At 49.4% G+C, this 17416-nt stretch overlaps 10 protein-coding genes across 10 annotated transcripts; 3 read left to right on the top strand and 7 right to left on the bottom strand.

Annotated features, from left to right (window-relative positions):
* Nucleotides 1–691: 691 nt before the first annotated feature.
* K460DRAFT_376139 (UBC-like protein) lies at nucleotides 692–1638 on the bottom strand (the record flags this gene model as incomplete). The annotated part of the gene is made up of 2 exons (XM_040934845.1): nucleotides 692–1533; nucleotides 1587–1638. 2 exons carry the CDS (start codon nucleotides 1636–1638, stop codon nucleotides 692–694), a joined length of 894 nt encoding a protein of 297 aa, XP_040792096.1.
* A 1418-nt stretch (nucleotides 1639–3056) lies between these two features.
* K460DRAFT_365419 (uncharacterized protein) lies at nucleotides 3057–5653 on the top strand. Its single transcript, XM_040933172.1, has one exon. The coding sequence runs from the start codon at nucleotides 3395–3397 to the stop codon at nucleotides 5159–5161; it is 1767 nt and encodes a 588-aa protein (XP_040792095.1). The 5' UTR covers nucleotides 3057–3394; the 3' UTR covers nucleotides 5162–5653.
* Nucleotides 5001–6490, bottom strand: K460DRAFT_365417 (GroES-like protein). Its single transcript, XM_040933171.1, has 2 exons — nucleotides 5558–6490; nucleotides 5001–5510 (listed from the first exon to the last, which is right to left on the bottom strand). Exons 1-2 carry the CDS (start codon nucleotides 6429–6431, stop codon nucleotides 5329–5331), a joined length of 1056 nt encoding a protein of 351 aa, XP_040792094.1. The 5' UTR covers nucleotides 6432–6490; the 3' UTR covers nucleotides 5001–5328.
* Nucleotides 6491–7088: 598 nt separating this feature from the next.
* K460DRAFT_354365 (uncharacterized protein) lies at nucleotides 7089–7400 on the bottom strand (the record flags this gene model as incomplete). Its single annotated transcript, XM_040931783.1, has 1 exon — nucleotides 7089–7400. The coding sequence occupies one exon, from the start codon at nucleotides 7398–7400 to the stop codon at nucleotides 7089–7091; it is 312 nt and encodes a 103-aa protein (XP_040792093.1).
* Nucleotides 7401–7927: 527 nt separating this feature from the next.
* K460DRAFT_331599 (uncharacterized protein) lies at nucleotides 7928–8969 on the top strand (the record flags this gene model as incomplete). The annotated part of the gene is made up of 2 exons (XM_040930808.1): nucleotides 7928–8381; nucleotides 8434–8969. 2 exons carry the CDS (start codon nucleotides 7928–7930, stop codon nucleotides 8772–8774), a joined length of 795 nt encoding a protein of 264 aa, XP_040792092.1. The 3' UTR covers nucleotides 8775–8969.
* K460DRAFT_429052 (uncharacterized protein) lies at nucleotides 8796–9810 on the bottom strand (the record flags this gene model as incomplete). The annotated part of the gene is made up of 3 exons (XM_040938304.1): nucleotides 8796–9530; nucleotides 9585–9723; nucleotides 9779–9810. The coding sequence occupies 3 exons, from the start codon at nucleotides 9808–9810 to the stop codon at nucleotides 9066–9068; spliced, it is 636 nt and encodes a 211-aa protein (XP_040792091.1). The 3' UTR covers nucleotides 8796–9065.
* A 583-nt stretch (nucleotides 9811–10393) lies between these two features.
* On the bottom strand, nucleotides 10394–11572 carry K460DRAFT_376135 (putative hyoscyamine 6-dioxygenase; the record flags this gene model as incomplete). The annotated part of the gene is made up of 2 exons (XM_040934844.1): nucleotides 10394–11074; nucleotides 11192–11572. The coding sequence occupies 2 exons, from the start codon at nucleotides 11570–11572 to the stop codon at nucleotides 10394–10396; spliced, it is 1062 nt and encodes a 353-aa protein (XP_040792090.1).
* A 380-nt stretch (nucleotides 11573–11952) lies between these two features.
* On the bottom strand, nucleotides 11953–13153 carry K460DRAFT_331592 (2OG-Fe(II) oxygenase superfamily protein; the record flags this gene model as incomplete). Its single annotated transcript, XM_040930807.1, has 3 exons — nucleotides 11953–12875; nucleotides 12922–13023; nucleotides 13078–13153. 3 exons carry the CDS (start codon nucleotides 13151–13153, stop codon nucleotides 11953–11955), a joined length of 1101 nt encoding a protein of 366 aa, XP_040792089.1.
* Nucleotides 13154–13737: 584 nt separating this feature from the next.
* Nucleotides 13738–15843, top strand: K460DRAFT_279000 (putative pantothenate transporter; the record flags this gene model as incomplete). The annotated part of the gene is made up of 8 exons (XM_040928295.1): nucleotides 13738–14103; nucleotides 14157–14293; nucleotides 14377–14468; nucleotides 14532–14696; nucleotides 14746–15131; nucleotides 15317–15376; nucleotides 15421–15551; nucleotides 15603–15843. 8 exons carry the CDS (start codon nucleotides 13738–13740, stop codon nucleotides 15841–15843), a joined length of 1578 nt encoding a protein of 525 aa, XP_040792088.1.
* Nucleotides 15844–16312: 469 nt separating this feature from the next.
* Nucleotides 16313–16864, bottom strand: K460DRAFT_404739 (uncharacterized protein; the record flags this gene model as incomplete). The annotated part of the gene is made up of 1 exon (XM_040936764.1): nucleotides 16313–16864. The coding sequence occupies one exon, from the start codon at nucleotides 16862–16864 to the stop codon at nucleotides 16313–16315; it is 552 nt and encodes a 183-aa protein (XP_040792087.1).
* Nucleotides 16865–17416: the final 552 nt, after the last annotated feature.

Genomic DNA, 17416 nt, shown 5'->3' with positions numbered 1-17416 from the left:
TCTTACTAAGATGTTTCGAGAGGTGGAGATACTCTATACACTTTGATACGGGGACCCTAAAGGATTATATAGCGAGAGCACAAGATTGAGGTCTCGAGAGGATGTCTAGGATATATAATTGCTGCGCGTACACTCCAGAGTTGTCGATACCAAGGACTCCCGCATGACGGTTCGCCCTTCACTCCGGTCCAGACATTATCCAGTAATCTTCAAGGTATGATCGCGTCAGTATCTTTTGATATAATGCTCATAATTAAGTGTATCGAGTCTTTCTGATGTCCTGGTAGCTGTGTTGACGTAGGGTTCGACACTGATCTAAAGGATCCGAAAGCGCGTCCTCCCTTCCTACATACGGAAGTGAACTATTCACCAGCAATTTTTCTGTACCTGACCTGCAACACAAAGAGAGATTGTAAGAATCGAGAGAAAGGAGCAAGGTTTGGAAAATTCCGACAGAAATGGGCTGGGTGGCAAGTCAGAGCAGAGAAGGAACAGAGATGGACACTAGCGTGACTAGTTGTGTGATATATGAGGCTTGAGAGAATGACACCTGCACCGATAACTCCCTCGCTTGCTTTGAGGTGGGAAAGGAAAGAGATGAATATAGAAGATCGTCGTCAAAGAAACCGGGTAGTACCCATTCCGCTCTCCCTGGAATGACGTCCGTCAACACCCAAGTAACACACCTCACCTATGTGAACTTCTTGAGTACCATGAACAAAAGTGCCACGACAACGCCGTATATGCAAGTATCAATCAATGCTAAAGAGTGTTCCGGACTGCGCTGCTCCAGCTGTTGCACTGGCGGTGCTTGTACCGTCCTTGTTGGGCTTGGTAGCGTGGCGATACGTGCAGTTCCCACAGCCATCGAGGCTGCTGTCGATGCTGATGCTGGTTCGGATGCCGAGGAAACAGCCGTGAGAGGCAGATTCACAGCCCTACCCTTGCCCTTGTCAGCTTGCCCTGCATCTCCATCCTTCTCCTTCTTTCCTAGCTCATCCCGATAGGCCAGTCTGAGCTCGTCAGGGACCTCGTCTTCCTCACGTTTGCCCTCCTTGTCCTCAACCTCTTTGACTAGCTCTTCCCTCTCTCTCATAACGTCGGCGTTGCTCTTCGCACAACCCGGGCACCTCCATGCCCCGCTCTCTTTCGCCAGCCGCTCTCTCGCATCTTTACTGCACTCGATTCCACCAAGCTGTCCCTTGGCATCTGTGTCCATAAAACTCCTTATCGCAACCAAAGCGGTCCGCACTCCCCACGCGGGCTGCCACGTCTCCTCGTGGTGTCCTGATATGCTCAGGCAGATCTCGCGATTTACCTCGAAGCGGCCAGTAGGTGTGAGGAAGCGAAACGATGGCGGGCGGAGAGGGTACTGGGGTGGAAGGATTATGCGACCATGGTAGATGCCGCCGGCGTAAGCGGAGGGTGAGGGCGGACCACGAATTGTGAAGTGCCACTCGAAGAGATTCGTTTCTACGGGTTCGGCATGGTAGTCTGGTGAAGGCGAGGTAGATAGTTCTGAGGCTTCTTTTACTGTGAAATGTTAGCTATTTGTAGTGCAAGCCAATACAAGGAGGCCAGCTTACATATCCGCTTGATGGTTGGATTCTTGGTGTTGAACTGCCCGCGAGTGGACATGACCGCGGCGAGAGAGGGGGTGAGCAGGTAACTAAGGGATGTATGTGTGTACAACGAGAGTAAAGCTGACTGCTGTAGGACAAATATGGTAAGCCTGGTTTGGGGTGTAGTTGTTGGTTGTTGTTCATGTAGCTGAAACGTCAACGTTGACGTTGCGATTGCGGCGAGTGCGATGGCGCGTTTGGCCAGCGCCCCGCGCCGTACCCGTCATGCTGCGGTGCCAACGCGATCTAACATTCACCCCACCAGCCCAGAATGCAGCGATTATAACTTTGATGTGAATCATCTCGGAAGCAAATGTTTAAATTACACGGAGCGCATTCGCTCTATCGAGTCTTTCTCTTTGCTACTAAGACTATGCTACCTACGCGCTAACGACTTCTATTATGGTAGATAATCCGAAAGGCCATCACTCACATGTAGCATCCTTTTTTGTCGATCTGGCCATATACTCACACTTAATAGCGATTCCGGCGGACAAGTGTTTGATATCCACGTCAATCTTCATTCACCACCGAAAAGGCGACGTCCTCGATGCGACGGGTCCAAGTGAAAAGTGAAGCGTCTGCTCGACTGCTCACTCTTTTCGGCACGCTCTATCCAGCAGGCAAGTTGGGATCTCCTTGACCTACATCAGTCTCTAAGTGGATCGCACCCTTCAGAAGAAGATAATAATAAAGATGCTGGCCCCTAGACTGTTGGATCTCTCTTGGATCGATATAGCATCTCGAGTCTTGCTGTAGCACCATCATGTAGTGCTCGAGATAGTCACGAGTACTAGCATCGACTTTGGGAGAATAGACTTCAACCAGATTCCAGAGAAGAGGTTGACACGGGTAGGCAGGGACCTATGACAATGCATGGGAATTAGCGGACTCTGGGTAACAGTTGACATTGGACTCTGGCGGCGAAGCATTCCGAAATTAAAGATGGTACTGAGCACGGAGTGCATACACTGGGTTTGGTATTTACTAATCGATGCTGTCGTCCGCAACTAGCTTGATTGAGTGGTATTGGTGATTTTTCCACGTCCCACAGATACACAATCCGGCTTGCTAGCATGATAGCATGCTGACTATGAAAGCATTTAGTAACCTGTAGATCAAGTGATACAAAATTGAATATGAAAAACAAAAGTTGTGTTGCTTTCTTCGGGCAACAGAAATCTTCAAGGCTGGAGCTGTGTAGAGGCAATGCGAACATTGCTGAAGTGAAAAACTAGAGGGCGAACTGATGTGTTGCACTTAACAATAAGCACAAAGAAGAAACTCGAGCATTTAGTCTCAAGAGGAATTGAAAGTGACATGGCACTGCATGGATAATGGTGTTGGAGTTCGGATTACGTCAGGTGGTCCATGCTTTCGCGCATCTCACGCGTTCTGCATCGCAACTGCGCCTTCCTATTCGGGTATACATATTGACATTCTATACAACTTTCTAGACGACATTCGTTGCTTGGGAGCCGTTACTTGGTCACGGCATGCGTCTCCATAAGCTAAGGCTTTCAAGAACCAAACGAAGCGGCGGATGAGGACGGAACCTTGCCGAAGTGACCCGCCACCGCGCTATAACGATCATCGGTCATGGTTGAGTCGATTTTATCATCCTTTCGGAACTTCAATCCCTATGACCAACATCGATCAATCCGAACAGCAATACCCTGGTAATTAGAGCTATCAACATCTCCCCGGTAACCCTTAGCGGACGCAGCAAGTGCAGATCAGTCGGTGGTGTGTCCAACCGCTTTTATCGCCAAATGGCGGACGTAGAACCCAAGAAAGGTGGAATTCGCGCCATGTTTGGAATGCGATCGAACAAGGAGCCCGGAGCTAGGAAGAAGCTGTCCAAGAAAGGCTCGGCGAGCAACCCCAGGATTCAAAGGTTCGATTCAGCGCCGAATCCCGAGCGTCAGGTATCGTGTAGTTTCACAAACCCAAGCATCGAACTGAGCATAGAGGAATCGCTTCTCCCCACGTATGAGGATGCCGCCGCCCTTACACCTCACGGTTTTCGAGATTATCCTTATGCTGCAGCAAGTCCTGTGACCACCAGCAACCACACCTATCTTCAGCCAGTTCCGCAATCAGCCGAGTACCGCCGTAACTCAGAAGGACAACAACAGTATGCTGCACCGTTGTATAATGCGCAAAGCTCCAGGTCAGCTTCACTTCCGCAGTTTCAGGATGTTCACATGAATGGAAATGCTCCACCAGTCCCGGTAGCAAGAGCACCGCCTGCCAAATTGAGCAAAGCTCATCGGGCGCCTTCGCGTACCGATGACATCCTTGATAAAGACACTGGCGAAAGAAAGGATTTGACGGAAATGATGCATGCCTTCACGTTCAATGAGGAACTGGACATGATCGACGAAAAGTTTGATAGCACATCGCTAGACTACGATCCTTCGAAGCCTGACGGAACTGCAGTTCTAGGCAGCGCATCCCCTGAGATCTGGCTCCGCATTGCCGACTTCTTATCACCCTTGGATGTTGCCAATCTGTCCTCTACGTGCCGGACGGTATCCACTCGCCTTGGTCGACATCCTTACAGGCTGCTCTTGGACCCCATAAATCGCTATGATCGGCTCAACTTCCTTCTAGCCATGGACCAAAAGCTCCCACGGCATCTTCTTTGCTTTCCATGCGCTCAGTGGCACCTACGGATACAGCCAGGCTTAGAAACACTAAAACCACACAATGTTCTTAATCCACTCTTCGAATGTCCCAATCGCACGAACATCCACCTACCGCCACCACGGACACGGATAACTGACGGTCGCACGCTGCCTTTTGCCTTCATACAACTTGTCAGGCGATCTTGGGCTTTTGGCCCCGAATTCGGCATTGATCACCAGTCGCTTGCACGAAGGTGGAAGGACCCATACTCTGACTGGACTCACGAGAGCAAGTACCACGTTACTAATAAAGGTCATGTTCTTATGCGAGTAAAGTCTCAACATTACGTTGAGGGCGGAATGAAAGACGCAGCAAAACGTCTGCTACTCTTCAGCAGAAGCGACTATACACCGTACTTTAGCGTGTGCTCCCATTGGAAACACGGGATACTCACATCGATTCCCAAATGCGCTTTGGATCACATCCCATTCTCTGCCACCTCTGAACACTACGCTATTACTCAGCACCGCAAGAAATCCACTGGCCTCGTCAGCCTCTGCAGTCAATGCAGACCGATGCGTCGCTGCCCGCAGTGTCCCACCGAATACCTGTTCGAGTTGAAGTTCTTGGAAGATAAAAATGTAAGGGGCCACGGCCCAGAGCGGTTCAAACAAGCTATGCTCGTTACACGGTGGAGTGATTTGGGTCCTGCGCGCAGTCCGGCGGATGCCGAGTGGAGTGCGATTGTTGGGGAGAATGAGAAGTATGATAGCTTCGCCGAGATTGGGAGGCGAGCTGTGAGCGGCGTGTTCGAAAGTGCTTTCACCGACACCGTACCCGGTCAGCGTATTCTGTCAACGAACCCCATGAAGGTTAAGGCGGACGACATTGGAGGCGCCTGGTACTGAGCTTACAAAGATATCAAGCAGGCTTTTGCATGGACTAGGAAGCAGACATGTCTGAACGCTTTGAGGCTTACGAGAATTGTATATCAAGACTAAAGAATGAGCCCTGTTCGATACCGACCAAATGCATGCGTTTAGCGGCAAACGAACAACATCAATTACCTGTCATGCTAAGGCGCCCGTACTACCTTCCGACCTGTAACTTCGTACCGCTGTAGCTCTTGAATAATCTTGGGCGAGTCGGCGAAGTCGTATACTTCGATCTTGGGTGTGATCTTCCCTTCCAGAGCCAGCTGAAGTAGCTCGTCCATCTGCGCTGATGTGCCGGTTGACGAGCCTTTGATTACGAGACCTGCAGTTGTCAGCGTGTCCCCTGTAATACCGGATGCTGGAATATACCTCTATTTGCGATATGAATCGGACTCATAGGGAACATGAAGGTGTCTGGCGGCAATCCTACACAGACGAAAACGCCACTATTCCTCGCCAGTTCTGGTGCCTGCGTATACGCCCTCTCACTGCCCGCCACGCAAATAACCCCATGCGCGCCCTCGCCATCCGTCAGATCCCTCACAGCTTGTACAACATCTTGCTTGGCATAATCTACAAACGCCACGGCGCCCATCTCTTTGCTCAGCTTTTCCTTTTCGGTGCCGCTGTCTATAGCAATGACTTTGTAGCCCTTGATACTCGCGATCTGCACGCCGATGTGTCCTAGTCCACCGCCTGCGCCGACGATAGCAACGAATTCGCCGGGTTGCACTTCAGGGGTGAGTTTTGAGATAGCCCCTGCGAGACTGAGACCAGCACAGAGAAGGGGGGCGGCGATTTCGCTCTTCACACCATCAGGAATGATGCTAATAAATTCGGCGTGCGCAACGACGTATTGCTGGAGTGTGCCCCACACGTTTCGTCCGGTGTTCTTCTGCTTCCCGCAGTGGTTGATTTTGCCCTTCTTGCAACTCGTGCATTCGTTGCAGGCACTCCATAGCCATTTGACACCCACTCTCTTGCCTAAAAGGTCCTGCGATACGCCTGGGCCAAGCTTTACAACCCTCCCTACGCCCTCGTGTCCCGGGACCGGGGTATATTTACCGCGTCCCTCGACGTTCATGCAATCTGAGTGGCAGATACCTGAGCATTCGACCTTAACGAGGACTTCATTCGCGGAAGGTTGCTGGACTTCGACATCTTTGCGTATCTGGAGGACGCATGTTGGACTGGGGTTGTCGATCCAGGCAGCTGTTTGGGAACTTGGAATGGATTCAGTCATGTTTTGTGCTGGGAGGAATTCTAAATGACACAAATGGCATGAACAAAACCAAACAGGGGGGAACCAGGTTGGAGACCAGATATGCAAAGTGGAGGTCTTCGAAGAACAGTACCCCGCGGCAGCCCCACCTTCGGCCACCCCTCTGCTGCTCCACCGCACCAATCGGAGCACATCGACTTCCGATCCCCATTTTCTATATCATGCATCCACCTCCTATCCCGATACTTTAGCAGCATTGCGCGGTCGATTCCCATTTGCAGAGCGTCTTTTGGGGAGTTGAAATATCAGTCGAACACATCGTCGACTACCCCGCCTCTTCTCTACGAAACCGAAGCCTATTCTATCTACTTGTCTAAATTCAAACCAAGGTAGCCCAGGAGCAAGAGTTAATCATAGAGCGATCGCTCTATTCGAAAGAGGATAGCAGAGCGGGGAGACGGTCATACAAGTGACATGAGGATTGACTGGTTAGCGGTAAAATGCCAGGTATACACTAACATTTCCCCACTATGCTTCGACGAGGAACATGAGGCCTCAGATAGACTCCTCTGTTCTGGAGCAAATTCTTAAACGCCTTTGCCATCTCCGCCCTTAGCATCTGTTCACTCCACTTCTTGAGCGTATATCCCAGAGACGACCAGCCCCCCCTTTCTTCATTTACTTGAGTAACTCTTCAGCACGACCGTTAGCCACCGTTCCGTTGTCCAGCACCTCGTCTACTTGCTCAGCAAATGTGTGATTAGGGGCCAGCTTTCGGAAGATGTCGAGCGTCTTGTTGTAGGTGTAGTGAAATGTCATGGCGATGATACCCTCGTTTTGGACGTCAGGCTGCGTGAGCGCGGCGACATGCAACAATGCAACATCTTCTATATCGACGAGTTCGTGTGGTGGGGAAAGCGCACAGGGAGGGTGTTGCCCTCCTACAATAGCCTCAACATTCCAGCTGTACTCAAAACGCCCGTGCCACATGAGTAACTTGTTGAATGAGACTCAAGCACACGTCGGAACTTCACACCAACCCTCGCCAATGACCTACTGGGAAAGGCCCCATCAGAGTAAGTTGTTCGCCTGTTATTATAATACGCGCTCTAAACGGAATTCCAATCTCAGCTCAGGCGGTCATTATCTGACTGGCGCTACTTTACTACGGTCCTTATCGGATCGAATCGAATCTCATTCACACCCTTCCTATCAGTCTACTCTCCCCCGACACTCTGTTTTTCAGGTCACCCTTTCGACTTTACAAAATGGAATATTAAACAGTGGAAAAGTTATGGTGGCCAACAAACGCAGCTTTCAGATCACTTTGGGGCAGGTGAAAGAAGACAGGTGAAGGAGAGTAGCCTACCAACCGAAGACGGAGTGGTGAAAGAGTACTTCAACGCATGATTCTATCATGACGTGTATGCCTACGAATCTAAACTGTACTCGCCTTCGCGCTCCTTCTACTGCTCTACGCCCACACAGCTGCAATGTCAAGCCCCGAACACCCCGAAATGGACAACAGCCCGCACCATCTCTTTACCAAAGCTGTTCGTTCTTTGCATACACGCCGCAATGCGCCACCGCCAATCCCCATCCCCATAAATCCCACGTCTTCTACTATTCAGATCTCGAACGCCGCTCGACCGTCGCAGAACCTGACCTGGACCGCCGTTGAGATGTCCAACTACCCACCCCAACTGACGCGTCGCGACGTACACCACCTCTTCAAGGCCTTTAATATCTCACCTGACTTTACGTTACCCAATACGGCGCGCTTGTCGTACCCATTGCGGACGTCAATCTTGGTTGCTGGGAAGCAGGAAGCAGAGCGCGCGGCGAGGGAAGTGAGTGGGCGAGTTTTTGGTGGACGGCAGATTTACGTGAAGGTCACTGAGATAGTGGAGTGGGAACAGCGCGAGGTTTTTGTTGCGAAGTTGGCAGACGAGCTGAAAACTGGGATCATCAGTGCGTAAGACCTGCTACTAGAGGTTTGCAGTTTGGGGCTGATCTTTACCAGATACTGCGCACGTTTACTACCCACTCCTTGCGTCGAAGATCCTCGAAGTCCGCGAACTAGTTCAAGGGGCATCATACTCCGCCTTCCTGCAAGCCCGCGATCCAGTCACTGCGCATAGTAGTCCCGAAGAACATATGGAACCGATGGAAAACACGGCGAAATGGGAGTTTGTTGCCGCTGGTCGTTCGGATGACCGTGCTTCGACGATGAGTGACAAAGATGGGCGCTTGTCGGCATTGAAAAATCTACAACAGACTGTGGAGAGTCAAGCCGCGCTGGAGAAGATATGGTCTGAATGGCGTGGAAGCTACGTCTTGAACCTTGGTAGTGACCAGGCTTAGTGAGGACGACTGTTGACAGATCACACAAGGTCGATTCAAAATCACTCCAGTCTCACCGGCATGGAATATATGTGTCTGGAAAGGAACGAGCTAAAAATCTGTACTAGGTGAGCCTGGATTTTGTGGAACGATACCACACAGCCTTGGTCAGTCCGTAGCTCTTCGAAATAAAAGGATCGGATCCACATTTGTACCACAAATCCCATTGTCACAACTCCAAAGAGATATTAGTTCCCCAAGGTCACATCGTCCCTTTACTCCGAGTGTTCATCATGCCGGTGCTGTCATCCTTCAGCGACCTTTATGCGGTCTATTACATTTTCCCAAGCATTCCATACGTTTCTCCGCAAGTAAGATGTCTGCACCAACCACTGGATACTTGCATATGATTTTCCCAAATGCATATCCCTTCATGAATGCCATCGAATGTCTAAGAAGATACCCAGCGATAGCTTTGCCCATGGCAGAGTTAACGATCATGCATACAGAGTAGTAAGCCTCGATAACCTTCTCACAGTGCTCGTCGCTGAGAAGGACATCATCGTCATAGCCGAAAGTCTCTAGAGCCCGCATCGCAAGCCCATCAACATTGTACTTGTCTGCTAGGATATAGAGTCCGCTGGGCGTAAAGAATCCCCGATCAACATACAGTATGTCCTCATCAGGCTCGTAATGCATAGTATAGAGATACCGTAACATTGCTTCGAAGTCTTCTGGATTGTCATCATGAATTTCGATAGTGGGATCGGAGGCTTCCTAAATGTACTGGATCAACAGAGAGGCGACGGAGTGGCTACCACGAGCTCTCACCATAAAGGGCCCAGTCAGGGCCTTCATGAACCATCCGGAATGGCCGCAGAGCACTGCCTTATGAGCGTGATACTCTTTGGTCCTGCCGTTGTAGATCTGAAGGATCTTGATGTCAGAGAAGGTGGCGTCGTTGAACAACCTACAGCAAGTCTGCATTAGTAGAGCGCACCATGTAGATGCAAGCGGTAACTTACGTCTTGCGTGCCGGAACCTGTACTAAGACCATTTCGTCGATACGTTGGCTGGTATTAGATAGACAACGTGATAGAAGTGGTAAAGATTGACGATGCTGTGAAAGGCGAGTGCTTTGGTGTTATTAAACTAGTCGGCATGCTTTAAAGCTAAGTCACAACATTAACGAGGAGGTAAACTCAGTGAGGTGAGTGTGAGCAAACAAAAGGCGATGAGAGATCCACAGTCAACGCTTGAAAAATTGGCAAAGGTCGTCAATAGACGGCTAGCGTATTATTATTTATTGCCTCCATTGAAAAATTACATACATGGGAAGAATACTTGAGCATTAGTAGATTTCCAAGTCAACAATCTTTGATTAGGTACACCATCTTCCGCAACTTGCGAGTTCCGAATAGCCACCCAGGAAGGCGAGAAGATTACAGTCATGAGCTAGCTCCAATGACGGATGAAACTGACAGGCTGTCTCAGATACTATGCATCGATCTATGTAGGGGTAAATTCAGGCATTTCGTGTAAGAACAGCCGGCAACCTATTGCGGCATTTTACTGGATCACTCCTTAGGAAAAGTTACTGATTGTTCGCATATTCCGCTGCTGGCTAGGCTATCTGTCTTTCAGTCATCATTTACATACTTTTCAAACACATCTCCGTAGAACTTCCTCCCTACGTCCTGATGACTTCGGATCTTCGTCCGTAACTGGGTCTCACCCCATGTATCATACCTTCCTCTTAGAAACGCACTATCGATTTCCTTCCCCTCTTCGCTTTCATTTCCTAACCCAAACTCTCCACTTTCGAAATGCTCTTTTAGAGTGCCCACCGCATCCGCTTTCGTCAAATCCCTCCTCATCCCCTGGAAGAAAGGTATGCTGAAGCGCTCGTCCGCACCAGAAAGTACGCGATGAGTGGTAGCTTTACATTTTCCGTTAGTGACGACTTCGAAGCCCTGGCCGATATTGACGACGAAGGTCCCCGGGATGTTGGGGACGTCGATCCAATTACCACTCTTGTTGAGAGCTTGCAGGCCCTTGATGTGAGGTGGCGAAGCTTGAAGAAGAAACGTCCACCAGCCAGATGAATCTTTATGCGGCCCCACACCTTGACTGGGTCCAGATGTTGATTTAGGGTAGTGGACGAGCTTGAGACGATGCTGGTCTGAAAGGAAGGGGAGAAAAGTGTCTGGCGAAAGGGAGAGCGCTTCAGCTACAAGATGAAGAAAGCTCTCGCTCAGTCTGGTGAGTTCTGAGATATACGTTTCCACAGTCGGGCGAAGATCTGGATAGGCAGCTGGCCACTGGAAGTAGCAAGGAAGTAGTCAGCAATTTATCGTAACCGTAATTTGGGTTCGTGTTCTTCAGCCCTCCTTGAAGCATATACTCGCGCATAGGTGGTATGAATGAATTGGTCTTACTTGGTTAGGTCCTTTCAATCTCTCAGCCAAAGGTTTCTTCTCCGTCCAATCATCCGCCAACTCCGTAGCAAACTCGAATTGCTCCCTCCTGTCAAGCTTCCCAGCAGTTGTCTCCGCACCGGTACCACTATAACCCAAAAAGTGCGGGGAGTTTCCTAGAGATACTGCCTCCTTCTCAGTCCTAGGCAGATTGAAAAGCCGCGGAAGCGCATGGACTAAGCCCTTGATGACAGGTTCAGCAACACCATGGTTCGACACGTAGAGGAAGCCAACGGAGGTGAGCGCGTGTCTTAGGTCTCTAAGAAGCTCGACCTTAGTGTCAGGAACATTGGCTTTGGACAGGTCGATGATGGGTATAGACGTGAAGGCGGAAGTTGACATGATGCCCGCTATCCTGGTTCCTGCATAGGTAGGTGAGTGTTCCAACGGCCTGGTGTATGGCATCGACTCCCATCTCAACGCTGCGATATGGCCCAACTAATCGGAACCTAGGAGCCGATAAAATCAGGTTCCACTCTTATGCAAGGTGCTTGGTCTGACATCAACGTCCACACGGATGGCGTGCTACAACGGCTGCATAACGGGTACGCTAGCGTCGGGAATTAGAGTGGCGCCGATCCTCGGGAAACTAGTCGGGAACATGTCTCTCGAACCTTTTCCCAACGTAATACTCCGAAAAATAAAGCGACAGCGATGACACTTTACATACCGTCAAATCACTTTGTGCAGAAGTGCAAAGTGAGATTACATTAGCAAAGACATTAGTCGTAGTACTTCACACTCTTTCCTCCAATAATTGGCTCCTCATTTGTCTCGCTTCTCACTTTCCCCTTAGCAACACCCTTTGCAACCCTAGCCTTGACCCACTCTCCAGCCGTCACGCCTACCACGCTTTCATCCTTCGACTTCGTGTACCCCAGCTTGTCCAACACAACGCTCGGAGCCGGCCTCAGCTCAACGCTGTCTTCCGGACGCACAAAGTATAGCACGCCCAAGCGATCGATATCAGCTTGATCGGCAGGAGGAGCAACGACACGATGAATGCTACTTTTGAGGAAACCATTAGTGAGGAACTCCAGCGAGTCTGCGATGTTGACAGTAATGCTTCCCGGATAGGGTTTGACATGCTTCCATTCGCCTTCTGGTGTCCGAACTTGGAGTGCTGCAACGGGCTGACGGAAGAGTAGAGTTAGGGAGCCAAAGTCGGTGTGGCCCTTTACCCACACATTGTCCAGCGCTTGGTTCTGCTCTGAAGTGCGATGGTGGTACTTCATGTATCTGAGATGGCAGTCGCTCTTCTCATTATACCGATGCTTTTCCAGAAAGAAGTTCTCGGGCAACTCCAGGACGATGGCAAGAAGAACCAATAGTTTGCCAGCAACATTATCAGAGATGTGGCGGGCAAACTTTTCAATCTCTTCCCTGTGTGCATTGATGATCTCGGGGTGTGGTTGATCGAAGGCAGGGATGAACTTGGGTATGTTGTAAATTTCGGTGTTGTCTTGTACGCCTGGTCGAATTTCACGCAGGCCGAGAGGCTTATAACCGTTGTAGCCGCCATTCTCGAGATCGGCTCGGTACTTGAGTTTTTCCTCTGTCGGCAGTTCGAATAGCTCCTTGCCTATGGCGAATTGACGATCCACAGCCTCTTGACTGAGGCCGAAGTTGGTGATGTAGAAGAACCCTAGAAGAATGAGAAGCCTGTAGGGTAGTGGAGGCCCACCACATACCTATCTTGTCGATGGCATCGAAAAGTTGGTTTGCTAGCTTCTTTTTCCCACCTGGCGTATCAAACACAGAGAGATCGAGAGTTGCTAAATCTGCCCAATCAACTGCCAGAAGTCAGCTTTTGAAATCCTATTGAATAATGCCCTGGCTTGACTGACGTTCGTATCGAGTCTCTGGTACTTGATTATAAGCTGGCAAAGCCGATTCAGCTCTGATTGCTTGTACTGCAGCCATGATAATAATCGGGTTGTATATATCCGCTGAACTTGATTGTTCAGTTCTCCTTGAGCATGGTTCGTATACTGACTGGTTCCCGCTGCTATATACCGTCAAATCGTTTTGTCTGCAGCCGAATTAACCGACAGTCTAATGCCGGTTTGCATGCATTTCATGCATTTCGCATCGCGTTGTCGCAGACCCTGTCGGTTCGCAATCGTTAGCGTAGAGCACGAATTCAGGCCACCCAACTTAGGTAAACGATCAGCGCAAGAGACTCTCTTCGCCATTACAATACACGTCAAAGTGGAAACAAATATCGTGCTTGCCGCTAACATATGTTTTTAAGATCCGATAGCGGGCTCACACCATGGGTTGAGCCCAGGTCTCTGCTACCGAACAACAGTGCGCATCAGAACCATATCGGTGGATTTCGCCAGATACGTAGGCCTTGAGCTAGAATGCAGCAAAGAGCCCGGGAATACCAAACTAGGCCGTGCAATTATATCAGTGGCGCATGTCCTTTCATTCCAGGCGTGCGACCTTTTGTATAAAGAGGATTTACATTGCCCGCACAACTGAAATATCCGAACGCCTCCAGCATGCTTGATCAGAAGACCAAGTTAACGGCAGTATCCGCTCCAGTCGTAGATGATCCGAACAGTGGTTTGCACTATGCTCGACGCGGTTCCATCACGAATGATGAGTTGTCGAATGAACAAATCGAGGGATACGATGCGGAGCGAATGCGGGCGCGTACATTGTTAACCGCCGAAGAAGAGAAGAAGCTGCTCCGAAAGGTCGACTGGCACCTGATGACGCTGTGCTCCGTCATGTTCCTGCTAAAAAACATCGATGCTGACAACGTGTCGAACGCTCGTATCATGAACAAAGGCACTAAAAGCAATATCATGACACAGCTCGGGATGAGTGCGAACGAGTACAATCTCGTCACGACCATGTACTATGTAAGTGGCTTTCTCTTCGAAACTTTTTAAGCTTACCACTAATTAAAGCCCAGATTCCTTACATCATTGCTGAGGCACCATCTAATCTGCTGCTCAAACGTTTGTTGCCGTCAAGATGGCAATCAAGAATCATGATCACCTGGGGCATAGCATTGGCTTGCCACGCTGCGGTGAAGAACAAGGAGGGCCTGTACGCCGTCAGATTTCTCTTGGGTTTGGTAAGTGACATCAACGAGGGATCTCCGCAGGAACGTTGCTGACATGCAATATTAGTTCGAGGCTGGCATGTTTCCAGGCGTCATATTACAAATGTGCTACTGGTATCGACCGGACGAGATGTCAGTACGCTTGCTGTATTTCTGTAAGTGCTCAACATACATTCCCATCATACACTCCCGGGAGCCTTTGAAAACAAAGCTAATTTGAAGTAGATATTTTGGGCAACCTCTCTGGTATCTTCAGCGGGATTCTCGCATTTGCATTCTCTCATCTAGATGGAGCCCACGGACTGTCTGGGTGGCAGTGGTTGTTCTTAGTGGAAGCAATCGTTACAATCGTGTTCGGAATTTCGCTCATCTGGATCCTCCCCGATTGTAAGTGCGTTTGCGCGAGGAACTAAACGGCAGCTGACATCGAGGACAGTCCCTCCGCAGGCGAAATGGCTGACAGAGAAAGAGAAAGCATTTATACAGGCTCGGCTCCCTGGAAATGCTCCGCAGTCTTCGGAGCTGAACTTCCGCTGGCGAGAGATTGTCGATGCGTTGAAGGATGTTCGTCTTTGGCTCTTCACACTCATCTGGGCCCTTTTCACTATCGGAACGAGCGGAGTACGATTTTATCAACCGACTGTCATTGCAAACCTTGGGTTTACAGACATCGCCTCTGCACAGCTCCTAAATCTCCCAATCTCGATATTCTCCATTATCGTTATTGGCGTAACTGGAGCCTTTGCAGACAATGGCCGTCTGCCACGCCCACTCTACCCCTTATCATTCCTCTGTGTCATACTCATCTGCTATGGTGTTCTGGTATGTGTATCCCATACCCAGAATTATGCTTTAAACCCGCTTTTACGATTTGTATAGAGCTCTAGGGGCTTTACATCTTTCCTTCCTTCCCCCCCTTTTTCCCCTTTTTTTCCGTTCGTGAGAAGTGTTTCTTCTCCATATATCCAGACTAAGGAATGCGAAAACTGACATAATGCCTCGTATAGTACGCATATCCAAACACAGGTGGTGTCTTTGCTGCCACAGTAATCGGAAATGGGGTCACGGTATAGTCTTCCCGGATTTTGCAAAGCGTCACTAACCCGTGCAGTCTGCGTGGTACCCTATGATGTGGCCATGGCGCGTTCAAACGACCTCGAAGGCCACCGGGTCAGCTTTTTCAATTGGCTTCGTGAACAGTTACGGTCAGATTGGTGGTGCTATTGGTCCTCATCTTTTCAGGTAAGCGCGAATACCGGTTGTCCGAACTTTAAAAGCTTACTAGTCTTCTAGGAGCCAGTATGCACCGCACTATGGTATCAGTTTTGGCATCGCGATGGGATTTGTGTCAGCATGTATCCTGGCGACCAGTTTGACATGGTACTTGACAAGAAAAACGGAAAGGGATACGAGAAAATTGAAAGTTGCCAGGGTCAAAGCACAGAATAGGGGGGAGACGGTGTTAGACGACGTGGTTGATAAGGATTTGAAAAAGGCGCGCAGTAGTGATAAAAGCGCGGAGACAAGGGCGTAGTCGATGAAAGAGCGATCTTGTGTAAAAGTAGAAGGGAGGAGAGGAAGAATGCGAAGAGCGGAATAATCTACAGTAGCATCGCAAGAGTATGCAGGAAAAAGGATTCCCTGAGTTCAATCTTGTTACAAAAATTGTCACTTCAGTACATTGATAGGCCAAATTTGGAGCGCAGCCACCAACGCGACATCAACAAAACGTCGATGAGACTTTGGTCGCCCCCACAAGTGTACTAGACATCCGCGATTAAATCAGTGTATTTATCAATTGATAGATTCACTCTTAGTTCATTCCATTATCCATAGTTTTTTAGGCTGAATGCAGAGAATCTGTCGGCTTAGGTTCACAGTAAATTTTAGTACAGACATTTGTGTGGAGTATTTAGAACTTGGAGAAACGATTCATTGACGTAAAATCCAAAATTAACAGACACATGCTTCTCCTATCCAGCAGATCACACTTCGTTCAGGATTCAGGATGTCTGGACTACCTGAAGCTGCACATACGCAACATAGCGCTTATCCTCCGTGTTCCAACATTTCCACTGCCATACTCTCCCATCGGCAAATCGCAAGTTCCTCGGATCATGGAAATCAATGTAGATATTCGCAATGATGTCCGAGCCGATGGTGTCATCTTCGAACAGGAAGGCCCGGCAGCTTGTCAAACCTACAGAACTGTATGGATATTCGAGCAGCTGCCTTCCTAGCCCGTTGTTCTCCGTCGCCCAGTTGTGTTTCTGAGGGAAGTCTGTCTTGGGGAAATCTTTACCAGCATTGGGCGAGCCGGGGATGTAGAATGCGATGTATCCCGCAATCTCGCATTCACTGGGACCTGTATCGTCTCCTGTGGAGTACAAGAAAATCCTCATAGTCGTCCTGTATGACGCAATAGCCGTAGACGCCACGGATGTATCATTCTTGACCTCGACTTCCTTCACGACTTCGGGATTGAGTGGTTTGTTGGCAAAGGTGATTCGCTTCACGTTCGCCAGGGCCTCCATATCTTCGAAAGGCGATGACATGTTGAATATCTTCTGGGATTCAGTTGGTCGGTTGTTGTCAAGAAATGTCAATAGAAAATGAAACATGATAATACCTTGGCTGTGGTCAACTTGAATTCAGAATGGTTTCAGTTGCGATATTTCCACCCTTCAACATGTCTGACATCTGAATCTTATAGAAGCAAGAGAGTGGGTGCACTTCAGCTTCAGTTTCAGCTCTGGTGGGCGAGGCGCACAAACCTAAACTATATTGGCTACTTCTCCTCATACGCCCAGCCTGGGCACATCCCGCATGTGCTGAGAAGTGGTCGCCGAACACTCCGGTGAGACCAATCTAGCTGCATGCAGCTGCTTTACCATTTGACTCTATGTCGATGAAGTCTATTTGGCACCATAGCTGAGAGGCTGAGTTCGATCATCGATTAGCCTCACGGCTTTTCTGTATAGATCACTACACACTTCGCACTGCAAATTGATAAGCGAAATACGAACAGATGCCTAAAATACTACGTTTTAGTCTCCCGTGTCTTATGATAGGTTTATTCGGCCCGATGTAGTCATCCATCATCTAGC

This window comes from Cucurbitaria berberidis (genome assembly GCF_010015615.1).
Source record: "Cucurbitaria berberidis CBS 394.84 unplaced genomic scaffold K460scaffold_2, whole genome shotgun sequence".
NCBI lineage: Eukaryota > Fungi > Ascomycota > Dothideomycetes > Pleosporales > Cucurbitariaceae > Cucurbitaria > Cucurbitaria berberidis.
Note: the sequence above shows the minus strand (reverse complement) of the source record. Positions and strands in the feature narration are given on the sequence as shown.

Excerpts from the sequence above, each read along its gene's own strand:
- K460DRAFT_365419 (XM_040933172.1), top strand. The coding sequence starts at position 3,395 with ATGGCGGACGTAGAACCCAAGAAAGGTGGAATTCGCGCCATGTTTGGA.
- K460DRAFT_365417 (XM_040933171.1), bottom strand. The coding sequence starts at position 6,431 with ATGACTGAATCCATTCCAAGTTCCCAAACAGCTGCCTGGATCGACAAC. Across the intron at positions 5,511-5,557 it reads GATTCATATCGCAAATAGAG|GTCTCGTAATCAAAGGCTCG; the intron begins GTATATTCCAGC and ends TGACAACTGCAG.